The following is a 19,287-nucleotide window of genomic DNA, read 5'->3' as shown; positions in this document are numbered from 1 at the left end:
TCACGGCCGGATGTGATACAGCCTGGATTTGAACCAGAAACTGTAGTGACCCCTCTTGCACTTAGATGCAGTGCCTTAGACCACTCCGCCACTAAAGAGCCCAAGTAACTCCAGTATATTTGGTCTTGTATTTTAGGTTTTTGTCCTGCTGAAAGGTGAATTTGTCTCCCAGTGTCTGTTGGAAAGCAGACTGAACCAGATTTTCCTCTAGGATTTTGCCTGTGCTTAGCTCGATTCTATTTATTTTTATCCCAAAAACCTCTAGTCCTTGTCGATGACAAGCATACCCATAACATGATGCAGCCACTACAATGTTTGGAGGAGTGGTAGTCAGTGATGTGTTGTGTTAGATTTGCCCCAAACATAATGCTTTGTATTCAGGACAAAGTTTTTTGCAGTTTTACATTTTTTTGCAGTTTTACTTTAGTGCCTTATTGCAAACAGGATGCCTGTTTTGGAATATGTTTTATTCTGTACAGGCTTCCTTGTTTTCACTCTGTCATTTAGGTTAGTATTGTGGAGTAACAACACTGAACAAAAATATAAACGCTGTAACGCTCAATGAGTGAATGGGTGTGGAGTCAGGCGCAGAGAGCAGAGGATGCTCCACCCTGCTCCAGCGGCCAAGGTCCGGAAATCCAGCGCGAAGTCCTGCGCGCTCCTCGTCCCCTGCCGGAGATGGAACAACCTCTCACCCGCCCTCGGCCCTCCGGAGGGTGATCGAACACGGCCCGGAAACGGCGGGTGAACTCCGGGTAGTTGCCACTCGCTGAGTCGGGCCCGTTCCAGACAGCATTGGCCCACTCCAGGGCTCTACCCGTCAGGCAAGAGACGAGGACACTCACGCTCTCCTCGTCCGAGGGAGCCGGCCAAACGGGGGCCAGGTAGAGCTCTAGTTGTAGCAGAAATCCCTGGCACCCCGCCGCTGCTCCATCATACTCCCTCGGAGCGTGATGCGCAGAGCGCTGGCACCGGATCCCGCTGGAGGAGATGGTAGAGTTGCTGGTGGGAGGGTAGTAGGGAGACCACTCCTCTCCCAACGGTCCATCCTCTCCATCATTTGATCCATCGCTGATACGATGGAGGATGGACGTGTGATGAAGGACTCTCTCCTCCATCGTGGGGAGAGGGGTGGTCGCTGCTCCTGCTGACTCCATAAGATTGGTGCGGGCTTCTGTAACGCTCAATGAGTGAATGGGTGTGGAGTCAGGCGCAGAGAGCAAAGGATGAGGGAAAAAACACCTTTTAATGTCCAAAATCAAAAAGAGCAAAATAGTTATACCCAACACAGGCGTAACTATTACTACAATAAGTACCCTTAGGTAAAAATACCAGGACAGCGAGAAAACCCAACAAAACACTAACAGCTCTCACAAATATAGAAGAACAAGCCCGCACAAACAGAAGCGGGCTAAACGAACTTAAATAACACCACCCTAACAACCAAACAATGAACAGGTGAAAACAATTAGACAAAACCAAACGAACACGGAACAAAGGATCGGTGGCAGCTAGTAGACCGGTGACGACGACCGCCGAGCGCCACCCGAACAAGAAGGGGAGCCACCTTCGGTAATATTCGTGACAAACGCAACGTTGGTCCCATGTTTCATGAGCTGAAATAAAAGATCCCTGAAATGTTCCACACGCACAAAAAGCTTATTTCTCACATATTTTGTGCAAACATTTGTTTACATCTCTGTTAGTGAGCATTTTATCGATGGCAATTTGAATGCAAACAAAATACGGTGATGAGATCCTGAGGCCCATTGTGAGGCCTATATTTTTTTTTATATATCTATGACCAACAGATGCATATCTGTATTCCCAGTCATGTGAAATCCATAGATTAGGGCCTAATGAATATATTTCAATTGGCTAATTTCCTTATATGAACTGTAAGTCAGTAAAATCAATTAAATTGTTGCATGTTGCATTTATATTTTTGTTCAGTATACAATGTTGATCCATCCTCAGTCTCCTATCACAGCCATTAATCTCTGTAACTGTTTTAAAGTCACCATTGGCCTCATGTTGAAATCCCTGAGTGGTTTCCTTCCTCTCCGGCAAGTGAGTTAGGAAGTACACATGTATCTTTGTAGTGATTGGATGCATTGATACACCATCCAAAGTGATATTCAATGTTTGCTGTTTTTATTTTTACCCATCTACCAATAGGTCCCCTTCTTTGCCAGGCATTGGAAAACCTCCCTGGTCTTTGTGGTTGAATCAGTGTTTGAAATTCACTGCTCGACTAAGGGACCTTACAGACAATTGGATGTATGGAGTACAGATGTGAGGTGGTCATTCAAAAATCATGTTAAACACTATTATTGCACACAGAGTCCATGCAACTTATTACGTGACTTGTTAATAAGCAAATGTTTACTCCTGAACTTATTTAGGCTTGCCATAACAAAGGGGTTGAATACTTATTGACTCAAAACATTTCAGTTTTAAATTTGTAATTAATTTGTTTTTTGTTTTGTTTTGACATTATGGGGTATTGTGTGTAAACCAGTGACACAATTTATAACTGAGGCTGTAACACAACAAAATGTGGAAAAAGTCAAGGGGTGTGAATACTTTCTGAAGTCACTGTACACACACGTTCCCCCTTGGAAAATATCTCAAAGTCTGTGCAGTCTCCCAGACTTATATACGGTGAGAGCTCATCTCATCTAGAGTGTTGTGCCCTGAAGCGTAAACACAGTCAACAGCCTTCCCCAGCTCAGCCCTCCTAAACCACAGCGTGGCATATCTCCATCCCATCCCAACCCACAGCTGCAGTGCCCTGGGTAAGGCCTCGGCCTATATCCCCAGCCCCAGCAGCAGCCTCCCTGCCAGGGCACAGCAGCCCAACGAAGGCACATCAGACCTGGTTCATATTGGGTCAACGGACCCAGAGGGAGCTAACGTTACCACATGGCTTACCACGGGCTGGCTTGTTTACTACCGTCCTCTCATGGCTACGAGGAAGGTTCTACCATCAGCCTGATGTACAGAACAGGAGGACAGGACATGGCAGGACAGGAGGTAGGTAGGTGTGTGTGTGTGTGTGTGTGTGTGTGTGTGTGTGTGTGTGTGTGCGCGCGTGGGTGTGTTCAGGGCTAGGGTGAAGACTGAGGAGACATAAAACAGATGATCACCTGCTGTGTTTGTCAGGTTTTGATGCAATAGAGCTCCCTGACAGGCAGCCAGGTGGAAAGATAAGAGAGGTGTTTGCAAAGCAAAGCAGAACTCTTGAGTGCACCACACCGTGCTTAAAAGGCTCAACTCAAAAGGATACACTTGTGTGCCTTCCGTGTTTAGCACCACCTACATTACCATATGAACTCTCTATGTAAATAAACTCAGAGTGCAAATATGTGTTTGTTTTTTACTTGCAATGACTGTGATGTGGTTGTCTTAGCTGCCTTCATTTAATCCACTAACCTTCAGTCACTCTGGATAAGAATGTCTGCTAAAACGACTTTGAAGTGAAAGTAAATGTTTTTTGATTTTCCCCAATATCAATAAAGGCTAGATTTAGAGAATATAACATTCAACTGCGAATGCAGCTATTCGTGAGAGGAATAACGTAGATGAAGGTGTGCTTGTACTCATAATTTCTTCATTTGTGTGTGTGTGTGTGTGTGTGTGTGTGTGTGTGTGTGTGTGTGTGTGTGTGTGTGTGTGTGTGTGTGTGTGTGTGTGTGAAAGAGAATAACTATCTACTAAAACAGACTGGGAACTCAGATTAGGATCTAATTAGTGTCTCAGCTGGAGTGAAATTGAACAGAGACACAGTGAGTATGAAGAACAGGATTCACACAGACTCTGTTCTGAGGGCAAAGCGTTTGCTAAATGACAATTTTATTACCAGAACTGGGCTGGAACAAAACCCTGCACAGCCTGTGGGTCCCCAGGACTAGAACTGAAGGGCCCTGCCTGGTGTGAAGGTATGATTGTGACTGTGAGACTCAAGACAATAACATCTTTGTTGGTCCATTATACTCAGGATACAACAGAAATGTGTTGGTTTTTGCCGGCACAGTACCTCCACACAACTTTCAACTCACCCGTAGATGCAGGAGATGTCTATGACCACATCGATCATGTCGCAGCACAGCTCGTAGGTCTGCATGTCCACCGGACTGCTGTCTGTGGCGATGTAGATCTTACTGACCACGTCAAACAGAAAGGCCTTCTCTATGCCCGAGTTCTGAAAGTACACGGAGAGAGATGACACGCTACACTTGGAAAACACATAATAGAGCAAATACACCAGAGCGATTAGAAGCAGCAGGTGGGCACGCTATTGTCTCCTGCTAGAATATCATCCATCAATTTCCTGACGATTCTACATGTTGAACTGCCACAGTTCGCCGCCACCCAGCAGGTGATCCGTAAAACACTGCAGCCACCCGCTGCTTTTTAACAGTTCATCATTCTGGTGTGTTTTCTCTCCGACATTTGACACTTGACTACCTCACACAGGGGGAAAAGAAAGCAAGGACGGGGCAAAAACTAAACTGGAGATGCTCTACTTTCTAAGAACTCAAAACAGCAGGGAGGGATATATTTTGGCAAGACCAAAAAGCCCTGTAGAGGAACTAACGAGTGAGGTTGAGAGCCATGGTGTATGCTCGCCAGGGGGGCAGGGAGGACCAAAGTTAAGTAAATCAAAGAAGAGAAAGTAGAGAGCACCGAGCACCAACCAGGGATATGAAAAGGATTGCGTCCTAAATAGCCCCCTATTACCTATATAGTACACTACTTTTGACTAGGGCCCATTCAAAAGTAGTGCACTATATAAAGAATAGGGTGCCATTCAGGACGGAACCAAGAACTCCAGAGCACTAGGGGTCGGTGGTGGGAAAAGGACTCCAACAGAGTCTACACTTTGAAGATATAGCACTAACACAGTCATCTGGGTCTCCCTCTCCTCTGTGAATATTAGATCACTGGAAACAATTTACATAAGCAGAGGGAGAGAGACAGAGAGAAAGAGCGAGAGATAGAGAGGCTTGTTTATTTCACTTTTGTTTATTATCTATTTCACGTGCTTTGGCAATGTAAACATATGTTTCCCATGCCAATAAAGCCTTTTTAATTGAATTGAATTGAGAGAGCGAGAGAATGAAAGAGCACTCACTTGAAAGCTTGGAAATAAAGCCCCAAAGCCAAGGTTTTCAGACATTCTTCCCATTAACTAAAATCTCCCCAAAAAAATATATGTCCCATGTGGCTTTTGAACCTTCTTTCCATATGTCGATAATGTATTTTAGATACAGTACTAATCTATGGGCAGCAAGAGATTACTGACGTTTGATGAGGTAAAGTGACTTCTGTATGATCTGTGTTGACACTGAATGACAGGTATTCTCTCTTCTCCCTCCTACTTTGACGACCAGTTGATGCAATTGATTGGCTAGTCCACTCATCTGGTTTTACAAGTCTACATCACTCTGGGTCTAATCCTAACATACTTGTCTTTCTTGCACTCACTTGTTTTGTTTTTCTTCCGAGCACTGATTCCACTATTTTGAAGAAGTCTACTTGGACTGACGCTGATATGTGGTTATTATTTACTAACTTAGTTGAATGCACTGACTGTATCTCTCTCTGGATAACAGTGTCTGCTAAATGAATTAAATTGGCATTGTAAATGTAGATTTACGCACATAGAGTAACTTCAATCTTCAGACATACTGTGCAGTGCCAATCATAAGTATTCAGCCCCCCTTGGATTTATTCACTTTTTATTGTCTTACAAAGTGGGTTTAAAATGTAGCCAATTGTCATTTTTTTTTGTCAACAATCTACACAAATCCTAAAATGTATGAAAAATAAAACACGAATATACCTTGATTAGATAAGCATTCACCCCTGAGTCAATACATGTTAGAATCGCCTTTGGCAGTGATTACAGCCGTGAGTCTTCTTGGGTAAGTCCCTAAGAGCTTTGCACACCTGGATTGTGCAATATTTGAAGATTATTCTTTTCAAAAATCTCCAAGCTCTGTCAAAGTGTTGGGTATCATGGCTAAACATACATTTTCATGTCTTGCCATAGATTTTCAAGCAGATGTACTGTAAGTCAAAACTGTCACTCAGGAACATTCACAGTCTTCTTGGTAAGCAACTCCAGTGTAGATTTGACCTTGTGTTGTAGGTTATTGTCCTGCTGAAAGGGGAATTCCACTCCCAGAGTCTGAGGAAAAGCAGACTGAAGCAGGTTTCCCTCTAGGATTTTGCCTGTGCTTAGCTCCATCCCGCTTCTTTTTATCTTGAAAAACATCCCAGTCTTTGCTGATGTCAGGCATACCCTAGTCTCGTGTTGCCATACCTCCAAAATCACGTTGTTGTCACGCCTCCCTTGGAGGTCTGGAGAATGTTGTATTGCAAAAACGGTTTGAATAGTCCTCTGGCAAGATTATGATTGGATGTTACATTTCAAGAACTCTCTCCCCACACACCCGTAGAATGAGAGCTGTTATGTTACGTGCATTACCAGGTAACTGTTACCTATGCTAGTTTTTAAGTTATCAAGTGTGGTCGACAGACTGCGATGTACATTTATTAAAACTGAAAGTGGATTACACTGATCAAGTCAAACAGCACAACATGTTCTAAACCCCTCTGGTGACAAACGCTTTTTTCCTTGCCTCCATTCATCCTGTCCACGTGGCTGTGCTCAGCTACCATTGAAAATATCTTGAAGATTGCCCATTATTGGGAGAACCTATTCAAGTAGGTAAATACATTTTTTCAAATGTGAAGAAATTCTGTATTAATAGCCAGCTACTGTAACAAAATATAATGTACTTGTCAGCGTAAATTATACTGTATGATCAACAGTAACATGCTGTATAAACTGAATACAATAGATGTACATTGTATTTGTGAATATTCAAAATAGAATGTCACAACAACAAAAAAAGCACATGGGGGCAAAAAAAATCAAAGCACATCCTCAGTGTCAAGAGAGTAAACGTTTTTGCTAATTATTATTATAAATTAAATATTTTATTCTTAGTTAATTGGTACCTGTTTAGTTATTTTATATGCATTGCTTTGTTTTTGGCCTTGCCATTTTATATTATAGAACAAATATAAAATCAGAAAACGGGTTGGTCTAAAGTCATCTTAAATACAGTATCACCAGGTCCAATTAACTAGAGCGCCATCTTTACCCATAACCCCATACCATACTACAAGTAAACCCAAATGTGTCCTCCAGGTGTCACAATAAGAATAGGGCATTTTCGTCAGAAAGTACAGTACACACACCCCTTGACTTTTTCCACATTTTGTTGTGTTCCAGTCTGAATTTAAAATTGATTCAATTTGAGCGTTTTTCCGTCACTGGCCTATACACAATACCCCATAATGTCAAAGCGGAATTATGTATTTTTTACTTTTTTTACAAATTAAATTAAAATGAAAAGCTTAAATGTCTTGAGTCAATAAGTATTCAACCCCCTTGTTATGGCAAGCCTAAATAAGTTCAGGAGTAAAAATGTGCTCAACAAGTCACATAATAAGTTGCATTATTTTTGAATGACAACCTGATCTCTGTACCCTACACATATAACTAATTATATGTAAGCTCCCTTAGTAAAGCAGTGAATTTCAGACACAGATTCAACCACAAAGAACAGGTAGGTTTTCCAATGCCTCGCAGAGAAGGGCACTTATTTGTAGATAGGTACAAATTTAAAAAAGCACACATTAAATATCTCTTTGAGCATGGTGAAGTTATAAATGACACTTTGGATGGTGAATACATACACCCATTTACTGCAAAGATAGGGATCAGGGACTTCACCATGAGGACAATGGTGAATGTAAAACAGTTACAGAGTTTAATCCTTAAGACTTTATTGACGCACCAGTGCATCAATCGAAGTAACATAAAAAAAAATCCCCATCAAAATCTGTCAGTTTAAGCTAGAGATATCCGTCTCAATCCGCCGCATCCGCCTATGTCGGCCTTCAGCATCTACGGTGGAAGGTGGCTGTTGGTGGTGGAAGGTGGCAACAGTGGTGTTGTCAGACTATGAAACAGCCCAAGATTTGGTCTACTCACAAAAACATCTGTCACAAAAAAATTATATGACCACTCTATGGAAAGATGAAAAGACGACCCACAAGTGTCACGGGACTCGTCTTAAGGTAACCAAATTCATGGAAGTATGGAGGTAGTTTTTTGGCAACAAATTAAGGGGTTAAATATGTGTCCAAAATAACAAAAATATTTCCTGATCTTTCTTATATCTCCTAGACATAGAACAAACACTTTTTTTTTTAAAATCCTCACAAAAAATATGTACTGTCTGTATTTTGCAATTTATGAATATGTTATTCAATGCATTTCTATGGGCTATAGAAATATGGGCTATACCCACTACCGGTGTGTAAATTCTCAAAGTGATTTTTTTCTTCACCTCAAACAGAAAGTAAACAAAGTCTGTTTTAGCATCCATTGAAAATGACAATAGTTCCTCAACGTAGCCTATTTGAAAAATCTTTCCATCTCTCTTTCAATAACAGCTCAGCGTGAAGGGGGGAAAAAAATGTCATGCTCTGATCCGGTGGAAACGTCATATATTAAGCCTACCTGATTACTTCTTATCCCTTGTGCAAATAGCCTACAGCTATGTCTGTCTGGAGCTCATTGGAGCAGGAAACGGAGGGCCCAGAAAATGTTATACAATGTTGCAAGTTTTCTAGAACAATCTTCAGACTGTACCCAAGGTAATAGTTGATAGAATGTTTCAAGTTACTTTCAGACAAGCCATGCGTAGCCAATGTGATTTATAGGATATTTATTTTAAATCAGGAAATGTTCTATCTGCAGCCGGCAATGTTTTTATTTCTTGGCTTTATGTAGGCTATTTTTACAAAGTTGGCAAATATAAGTTACTTTTAGAATTTTGATTAACCACATGATACTACTTTGAGATATAAAGGAAATTAAACCGTTCCACAAAAATTTGCATATAAAAATCATAACCGGCACGCACATCCTCAGTAAAAGGCACATGACAGCCCACTTGGAGTTTGCCAAAGGGCACCTAAAGGACTCTCAGACCATGAGAAAAAAGATTCTCTGGTCTTATGAAACAAAGATTGAACTCTTTGGCCCGAATGCCAAGCGTCACGTCTGGAGGAAACCATCCCTACGGTGAAGCACGGTGGTGGCAGCATCATACTGTGGGGATGTTTTTCAGCGGCAGGGACTGGGAGACTAGTCAAGGGAAAGATGAACGGAGCAAAGTACAGAGAGATCCATGATGAAATCCTGCTCCAGAGCGTTCAGGGTCTCATACTTGGGCAAATGTTCACCTTCCAACAGGACAATGACCCTAAGCACACAGCCAAGACATTGCAGGAGTGGCTTCAGGACAAGTCTCTGAATGTCCTTGAGTGGCCCAGCCAGAGCCCGGACTTGAACCTGCTCAAACAACTTTGGAGAGACCTGAAAATAGCTGCGCTCCCCATCCAACCTGTCAGAGCCTGAGAGGTTCTGCAGATAAGAATGGGAGAAACTCCCCAAATACAGGTGTGCCAAGTTCGTAGCGTCATACCCAAGAAGACTCAAGGCTGTAATTGCTGCCAAAGGTGCTTCAAAGTACTGAGTAAAGGGTCTGAATACTTATGTAAATGTAATATATAAATGTGATATATATATATAACGTGGTACCTTCAGGTGTTTGGAAATGTGATATATATATATATATATATCACATTTCCAAACACCTGAAGGTACCACGTTCATCTGTACAAACAATAGTACGCAAGTATAAACACCATGGGACCACACAGCCATCATACCGCTCAGGAAGGAGATGCGCTCTGTCTCCTAAAGATGAACATACTTTGGTGCGAAAAGTGCAAATCAAATGTGTCATGCACAAAGTAGATGTCCTAACCGACATGCCAAAACTATAGTTTGTTAACAAGACATTTGTGGAGCGGTTGAAAAACGAGTTTTAATGACTCCAAACTAAGTGTATGTAAATTTCCGCCTTCAACTGTATATACCTAAAGGGGCCTTAAAATTCATGGCATGACCATGGTATGACCATCTTAAAACAATTCCATATGTTAGCTTCGTTACTCCACATTACTAACCTAATTGACAGAGTGAAAAAAAGGAAGCCTGTACAGAATACAAATATTCCAAAACATGCATCCTGTTTGCAACAAGGCAGTAAAGTAATACTGCAAAAAATGGGGCAAAAAAATGGGGTAATTAACTTTAGGTCCTGAACACAAAGTGTTATGTTTGGGTCAAATCCAATACAACACATTACTCTCCATATTTTCAAGCATCATTTTTTATTTTTGTACCTTTATTTAACTAGGCAAGTCAGTCTTATTTTCAATGACGGCCTAGGAACAGTGGGTTAACTGCCTGTTCAGGGGCAGAACTACAGTCAGCTCAGGGATTTGAACTTGCAACCATTCCGGTTATTAGCCCAACATTCTAACCACTAGGCTACCCTGCCGCCCCATAATGGTGGCTGCACATGCTATAGGTGTGTTTGTAATCGTTAAGTTTTTCAGGATAAAAAATCAACGGAATGGAGCTAAGCGCAGGCAAAATCCTAGAGGAAAACCTGGTTCAGTCTGCTTCCCACCACACACTGGGAGATTAATTCATATTTCTTCAGGACAATCATTTAAAACACAAGACCAAATCTACACTGGAGATGCTTACCAAGAAGACAGTGAATGTTCCTGAGTGGTCGAGTTACAGTTTTAACTTAAATCTACTTGAAAATCAAGACCTGAAAATGGTTGTCTAACAATAATCACCAACCAATTTGAGCTTGAAGAATTTTGAAAAGAATAATGGGAAAATGTTGCACAATCCAGGTGTGGAAAGCTCTTAGAGACTTACCCAGAAAGACTCACAGCTGTCATCGCTGCGAAAGGTGCTTCTACAAAGTAGTGACTCAGGGGTGTGAATACTTATTAGGGCTGACCCCATTTAGTCGACTGTTTGGTCGACAAGCTGTTGGTCGACCGAAATTTCTTTAGTCGAGCAGTCGCAATGTATTTTTTCACGGTACACAAGACACCTGTCTGATTCACGCCTGTCTCAGTGGACTAATCCATTGCAGAGGCCATGGGGATGGCACAGTCGATCACTAAGAAATGTGATACTGAAATTGTATATGGTTATATTATGTAAAGATAATGGTGCAACACTAATACATCTAATATTATTTTAGAACAAATGTGCTTTCTCCCGCGTTGGATACGGTCCCTGTCCGTGGTTCTGAAACATAATCTTCACTTTGCCCTAAAATTGGTGCCTTTCCCTATGTTGCTATGGGTATAATAGCAAAATTAACCAGCATATTGGGATTGAGAACAATGCGGCAGTGGCAGCAGCAGAGACAAGGAAACAGCCCTTGCCTTAACCTATTTGTCTAAGAAAATTGAGGACAGAGGAAACCAACTTAATTAGTCCTATAATCAATAGCCTAACCGTACGTGTACATTAGTACGTGGTAAATTGCAGCTTGCTGCTCCAGCCGCCCAGAGTGGCTCGCTTGTGGGTGTGCTGGCAGCATATAGCAGCAGCACGTTAGATTGTGCGTCAAGAATTCAGCACAGCAAGTTTGTATGAAGTTCTGGTTATTAAATGGGTGAATAGTTGAATCCATTCTCCATTTCATGCATTTATTACAGTGCTACAGGCTAACTCAAATGAGCTGCTAACGTAGCTCGCTAGCAATCTAGCCAACTTTACATAAAGTATAGTTAGCTACAGTAAGCGAATTAAATGTCACCATCTACCTAACTTCATATTAGCTAGCTATCTTGATGTAGTTATCATTGTAAAAAACTAACTCTAAATGCATTTGTAGGTAGCTAGCTAACAGCCATGAAGGAGGGTGAAAGGATAGCGGCCCCAACTGTCAAAGTGAGAGAGTATAGGGCAGGTACTTGTGTAGTTCCAGCACATAGAAATGAGGATGGAGATAAAAGTAACATAATATTCAGTACTGTATTATTTAAGTATAATGAAGTCTGTTTCCTGTGATGTTTTCTGTCCTCAGACACAGAGAGCTGTGAAAGCCTGTCTGCAGATGAAGAGGTCCCAATGAAGAGCAGTGGTTCTCAGTCCTGGGGACTCAGAGGTGCACAGTTTTGTTTTTGCCTTAGCACTGCACAGCTGATTCAAATGATCAACTCATCATCAAGCTTCAAGTGTTATTTATGTATTCATGTGTGATGCTATCCTTGACATGATCCTGCCGTTGTCACATGTTACACATGCACATGTCTGTGCACATGCCTCTATCAATCCAATGTTATCATGATTCGTTATAAGGGATATTATACTTTAGTAATCCACAATGACCTGGTGATGTAAAAGTCTAATAAATACATTGTCTTCCATATTCCTACAGATACCTTGTAACTGGAGATTCCTTCAAAATGATCGAGGACCAGGAGGGTCTCTGCAGCTCGCCGCTGTGTGCCAGAGGAGAAGTCTGCTGCTCTGCAGGATGTTTCAAGGAGGGTGGTCAACAACGCAGCAAGAGAGGCAATCCATGTGCCGGAGGCCTTCACCTCCTACTTCTTCGAAGAGGATGCTGTTCCCTGGCAACACAAACGACTACACTATGCACAACCAAAGGCTCTTAAGAGTAAGAGTATTCCTCCATTTACTTAGTGTCAGGATTTGGCCAGGATTGTTCCGGTTTTGGCCACTAGATGCCCCCATTGTGCTTTTTTGACCCTTTTGTTTTCCCTTGTTTCCAGTTATTATTTGCACCTGTGCCTCGTTTCCCTTGGATGTATTTAAACCCTTAGTTTTCCTCAGATCTTTGCTCTGTGTTTGAATGTTAGCACCCAGCCCCAGCGATGCTGTGAACATTTGTTACTCCAGTTGGACTCTCTTGTGGTACTTTGTTTTTGTTCTCGTTTATTTATTTTTGATTATCTTTTGAGGCTTTTTTCCTGCTGTACCTATCACCTTGTGGATTTACCTTTTCACTTGGAGGATTACCTTTTTCTCTTGGAATTACTTTTGACGTTGTGGAATTATATTTTTGCATGAATACTTTCCTTTTTACTTTATTAAAAACACTGTCTCAAGTACTGCTGTGTCTGCCTCATCTTCTGGGTTCTGCCGACTATTAGTGGCTCAGTTTGCTAAGTGACTGTTTCTCACACCGGGTCCTGATACTTAGCTACAGTACCTGTCAAAGGTTTGGTCACAACTACTCATTCAAAGTTTTTTCTTTATTTTTTTACTATTTTCTACATTGTAAAATAATAGTGAAGACATCAACACTATGAAATAACACAATAATTTTATATTTGAGATTCTTCAAAGTATCCACCCTTTACCTTGATGACAGCTTTGCACACTCTTGGCATTCTCTCAACCAGCTTCATGAGGTTGTCACCTGGAATGCATTTCAATTAAACCTCACTAGGGTAGGGGGCACTATTTTCACCTCCAGAAGCTAGGATACGCATATAGGAAACACTCTAAAGTTTCCAAAACTGTTCAAATAATGTCTGTGAGTATAACAGAACTGATATGGTAGGTGAAAACCTGAGATTATTTTTTTTATGTTTGTAATTTTCCATTGACTGCCTATACAGTATCCAATGACTTAGTACTCAGATTGCACTTCCTACGGCTTCCACTAGATGTCAACCGTCTTTAGAAATTGTTTCAGGCTTGTATTCTGAAAAATGAGGGAGTAAGACCACTCTGAGTCAGTGGATAGTGGAAAGTCCCCAGACCTGTTTTCTACACTCGACCGAGAGCATGCCTTTCTTGTTTTTCTTTTATATTGACGAAACAATTGTCCGGTTGAAATATTATTGATTATTATGACTAAAATCAACCTGAGGATTGATTATAAACATTGTTTGACATGTTTCTACAAACTTTACTGATATTTTTTGGATTTTTCGTCTGGCTGTTGTGACTGCCTTTGAGCCAATGGATTACTGAACAAAACGTGCCAACAAAACAGAGGTTTTTGGATATAAAGAGGGACTTTATCGAACAAAACAAACAGTTATTGGGTAACTGGGAGTCTTGTGAGTGCAACCATATGAAGATCATCAAAGGTAAGTGATTAATTTTATCGCTATTTTTTACTTTTGTATATTGAAACAATTAGACACCCTATAACCCACACCTACTGTACACACTTGTGTATCAATCTGATTGATGGATTGTGTCTCAGGTGTATAACTGCAGCTCCTTCCACCTTCAAAGAATAAACAGGAGGATAGTAAGACACTTCATTATTTATATAACTACGCTATATTGTTTGTCCTTGTGTGTCTGTGCATGTTTTTCAGTATAAAGTATTCTGCAGCCACTTAGTGTGGACACCAGGTGAGGCCACACACAGATTCCTGTTGAACACTGTCTTTTTAACCAACTTATTTTCTCAATAACAGTCTCTCTCCTTCACTTCATCACTCTCCCACCTTCTCCCTAAATCCTCTAGATCAGGGTTGCCCAACCAGTCGATTGCGATCTACTGGTCAATCGTGGAGTGCTTGCCAGTTGATCGTGAGATGATAATACATCTACTAAAATTCAGCCACAACAAATCAATGCCTATAATCTCTTTCTGTTTTAACGTTCGACAGTCCTCCATTCACAGCAATGTCTGAAAAGTCATGTGATTTACATAAAATATGACCAGTCCCTGCCCACTTATTGACTAGTTGGCGTGGTCAGATGCCGCCCGCCAACTTCAAGTCGAGGTCAAGGTGATGCCAGGCAGGTAACTTTGTAGCTAGATCCGTTCTTAAGTTGTTCTTAAATTGTGTAGTCAACAGCAGCAATAATTAGTGAAGGGAAGGATACAAAAAAACTGAAAACGTATAATTTCCACAAGGAATGGGAGGAGGATTACTTTTTTGTCAAATCAAACTCAAAATGTGTGCCGGGTAGCCTAGTGGTTAGAGCGTTGGACTAGTAACCGGAAGGTTGCAAGTTCAAACCCCTGAGCTGACAAGGTACAAATATGTCGTTCTGCCCCTGAACAGGCAGTTAACTCACTGTTCCTAGGCTGTCATTGAAAAAAATAATTTGTTCTTAACTGACTTGCCTGGTTAAATAAAGGTAAAATAAAATCTGCCATAATAGCATCGCTATCCCAAAGAAAGGTAACATAGAATTACATTATAAACCACACACAAAGCCCAGGAAAGAGATTTTCCAGCAAAGACTGAATTACGAAGAAGAAAGGTCAACTGGCAGTGCAGCAGTCAATTTTCACACGGCCTGTGACCAAAGCGAAGGCGGCAACCATAGCATCTTATCGTGTGAGTCGCGTTCTTGCTAAGCATAAAAAGTCCTTCCAAAAGATGGGGAGATGATCAAGGAAGCATTTATTGAGGCTGCAGACTCGCTGTTTGGGGATTTTAAGAATAAGACTAAAATGATGGCTGCCATCAATGACATTCAGTTGTCCAGAAATACAGTGACAAGAAGATGTGAGGGAATAGCAGAGAACCTCGAGGATCAACTGAAGAAGGATATTGACAACTGCCAGTGTTATTCCCTCCAGTTTGACGAGTCCACAGATATGGTAGATGTGGCACAGTTATGCATTTTCATTGACAACATGAGTACAAAGGAGGAACTACTCACCATTTTGCCACTGAAAGGACATACAAGGAGCGGCAGGTAGCCTAGTGTTGGGTGTTGGGCCAGTAACCGAAAGGTTTCTGGATCAAATCCACGAGCTGACAAGGTAAAAATCTGTCGTTCTGCCCCTGAACAAGGCAGTTAACCCACTGTTCCCCGGTAGGCCATCATTGTAAATAAGAATTTGTTCTTAACTGACTTGCCTAGGTAAAAGAAAACAAGGGGTGAAGATATTTTCCAAGCTTTTATGGAGTTTGCTAACAAATTCCAACGGCCCTTTTGTAAAGCTTGTCTTCATTACTACCGATGGGGCACCCACTATGTTAGGCCGCATTAGTGGGTTCGTTGCACTGTGCAAACAAGATGATTCTTTCCCTGACTTTCTTAGTTATCACTGCGTAATTCATCAGCAAGCCTTGTGCTGGAAGATGTTAAACATGAAAGAGGTGATGAATGTTGCAATGAAGATTGTGTGTTCTATTCGAGCAAGAAGCCTACAGCGGAGGCTATTTCGAGCTCACTTAGAAGAGACTGAAGCGGAACACACAGACCTGCTGCTGCACACGGATGTGTGCACACGGATGTGCTGAACTATATTTTTAGGGAGACTCAGGGAGTTGTTGCCTGAAATCAAGGAGTTTCTGAAGGTCAAACATGCAGAATATGCACAGCTAGAGGACACACAGAGGCTCCTGGATTGAGCCTTTCTCACTGACCTAACTTACATGCTAAATTAATTGAATGTAGAACTGCAAGGAAAAGGCAAACATGTAATCGACATGATCAGCTCTGTGAACACTTAAATGCAAACCTCAACTGCTCACAAAAAACGGCAACGTAACTGCACTTCTTTCAACACATGCATTCAGATACAACACAGCTTGACAGTGCACGTACCGTGGAGCAAGTCCAGAGAATCTTATCTGAGTTTGACAGTCGTTTCACTGACTTTGCATCACTTGAGCCTATTGCCACTTATATGTGCTTTCTGTTTGGCACAGACATAAATGTGGAAGTCATTGCCTCCAAAATGGGATACCTTTTTCAGTTGGACACCACTCACTATAGCAGAAACTGAAATTCTCCCCCTTCAAAATGACATTCAGCGGAAATCCAGGGCAACCACTGAAATGAAAGAAGAGTTCTGGGAGCTACTGCTAGATGAGAAGTATCCCAACATAAGATGTGCTCTCAACTTATCAGCCCTTGGTGGATCAACCTACCTCTGTGAGTCTGCATTTTCTCACATGAAAATAATACAGTCCAAGTACAGATCTACTTTGACTGATGACCACCTTGTGGCCTGCATGAGACTTGCAACAAGCTGCTTACAGCCCTGACTATGAAAAACTACTTGCCTCCACACAATGCCAAAAGTCACACTAAGGCAGGAAATTAAACTAGTTGCACTTATTTGTGGAAGACATGTTATTAGTCCACATTACATTTGGGTATCAAATAAGTATCACAGCGGCAGGTCCATACTCAGTGGTGTGTTGCGTTTCATACATTTTGTTGGTTGGTTTAGATGTTGAGACTGGTAGATCTCATCAGGCTGGCAAATGAAAAGGTAAATCTCTCATCAAAGGTTGGGCACACCTGCTCTAGGTTATATCATCTGTGAAACCCCTCCCGCATCATCTGTGAAACCCCTCCCGCATCCGAACTGGCTACATAGAGGGCACAGCATGATCAGCGGTGAGAGGTCACTTGGTCAGGTCAACAGGAAGTATTATTAAAGAGATGTTTTACATTGAAATACAGATAGAGATGTAGTAGTGCCAGAGTTAATGATCCAAGGTCAGTTTTGCATTTCACCTCCTGATGATTATGATGACTGACAGTGTTAGAATAAAAAAAAACAAGGGCTCAATCATGCCATTTCCTTCTCCATCTGTCTCTTGTCTTCAGGTATGTTTTGATGTGAGAGAGGATGCCAACCCCCAGTCCCGTCATTGCCATCTCACCAGCTCTTCAGATAACCTTCGGGCCAACTGGGGGCCCAAGGCTGGTTAGGAGACACCGCTAGAGACACTATTATGTAACTGTGATGAACTGAGAAAATATTAAGTTATGTAGCACTGAAATTAATGAATCATGTGCTGTCTTCCATGCTCCTCTGTTCTTACCACTTTCCCATTCTGTCTTTTACACTCTCACACCTCTCTCGCCACCTCTTTCTTCCTCTGTTTTTATAATGCACACCAGATGTGCATTGAAGTACAGATTGAACTTGTATTTGTGTGCTGTCTTGGCTGTGTGCTTAGGGTTGTTGACCTGTTGGAAGGTGAACCTTCGCCCCAGTCTGAGGTCCTGAGCGCTCTGGAGCAGGTTTTCATGAAGGATCTCTCTGTACTTTGCTCCGTTCATCTATCCCCTATCCTGAATGGTCCCCTAGTCCCTGCCGCTGAAACATATCCCCACAGCATGATGTTGCCACCACCATGATTCACTGATGCCAGGTTTTCTCCAGACGTGACGCTTGGCACGCAGGCCAAAGAGTTCAATCTTGTTTTCATCAGACCAGAGAATCTTGCACTGAAAGCTTTGATTGGTGGAGTGCTACCGAGATGGTTGTCCTTCTGTAATGTTTTCCCATCTCCAAAGAGGAACTATGGAGCTCTGTCAGAGTGGCCATCGGGTTATTGGTCACCTCCCTGACCAGGCCCTTCTCCCCCGATTGCTCAGTTTGGCCAGGCGGCCAGCTCTAGGAGTCTTTGAGGTTCTAAACTTCTTCCATTTAAGAATGATGGAGGCCAATTGTGTTCTTGGGGACCTTCAATGCTGCAGAAATGTTTTGCTACCCTTCCCCAGATCTGTGCCTCGACCCAATCCTGTCTCGGAGCTCTACGGACAATTCCTTTGACCTCATGGCTTGGTTTTTGCTCTGACATGCACTGTCAACTGTGGGACCTTATATAGACAGGTGTGTGCCTTTCCATATCTTGTCCAATCAATTAAATTGACCACAGAGTTGTAGAAATACAGTGCCTTGCGAAAGTATACGGCCCCCTTGAACTTTGCGACCTTTTGCCACATTTCAGGCTTCAAACATAAAGATATAAAACTGTATTTTTTTGTGAAGAATCAACAACAAGTGGGACACAATCATGAAGTGGAACGACATTTATTGGATATTTCAAACTTTTTTAACAAATCAAAAAATGAAAAATTGGGCGTGCAAAATTATTCAGCCCCTTTACTTTCAGTGCAGCAAACTCTCTCCAGAAGTTCAGTGAGGATCTCTGAATGATCCAATGTTGACCTAAATGACTAATGATGATAAATACAATCCACCTGTGTGTAATCAAGTCTCTGTATAAATGCACCTGCACTGTGATAGTCTCAGAGGTCCGTTAAAAGCGCAGAGAGCATCATGAAGAACAAGGAACACACCAGGCAGGTCCGAGATACTGTTGTGAAGAAGTTTAAAGCCGGATTTGGATACAAAAAGATTTCCCAAGCTTTAAACATCCCAAGGAGCACTGTGCAAGCGATAATATTGAAATGGAAGGAGTATCAGACCACTGCAAATCTACCAAGACCTGGCCGCCCCTCTAAACTTTCAGCTCATACAAGGAGAAGACTGATCAGAGATGCAGCCAAGAGGCCCATGATCACTCTGGATGAACTGCAGAGATCTACAG

General features: G+C 41.9%; 1 protein-coding gene across 1 annotated transcript in view; it reads right to left on the bottom strand.

Annotated features, from left to right (window-relative positions):
• Positions 1–19,287, bottom strand: part of LOC139375015 (ras-related GTP binding D) — a 39,850-nt gene that overhangs the window by 9,314 nt on the left and 11,249 nt on the right. The window contains exon 6 of the mRNA XM_071116376.1: positions 4,062–4,204. Coding sequence (XP_070972477.1) covers positions 4,062–4,204 — 143 coding nt within the window. The remainder of the gene's footprint in view (positions 1–4,061; positions 4,205–19,287) is intronic.

The sequence above is a fragment of the Oncorhynchus clarkii genome, chromosome 19, assembly GCF_045791955.1.
Source record: "Oncorhynchus clarkii lewisi isolate Uvic-CL-2024 chromosome 19, UVic_Ocla_1.0, whole genome shotgun sequence".
Taxonomy (NCBI): domain Eukaryota; kingdom Metazoa; phylum Chordata; class Actinopteri; order Salmoniformes; family Salmonidae; genus Oncorhynchus; species Oncorhynchus clarkii.
The sequence above is the reverse complement of the archived record's forward strand: the minus strand, read 5'-3'. Positions and strand labels throughout refer to the sequence as shown.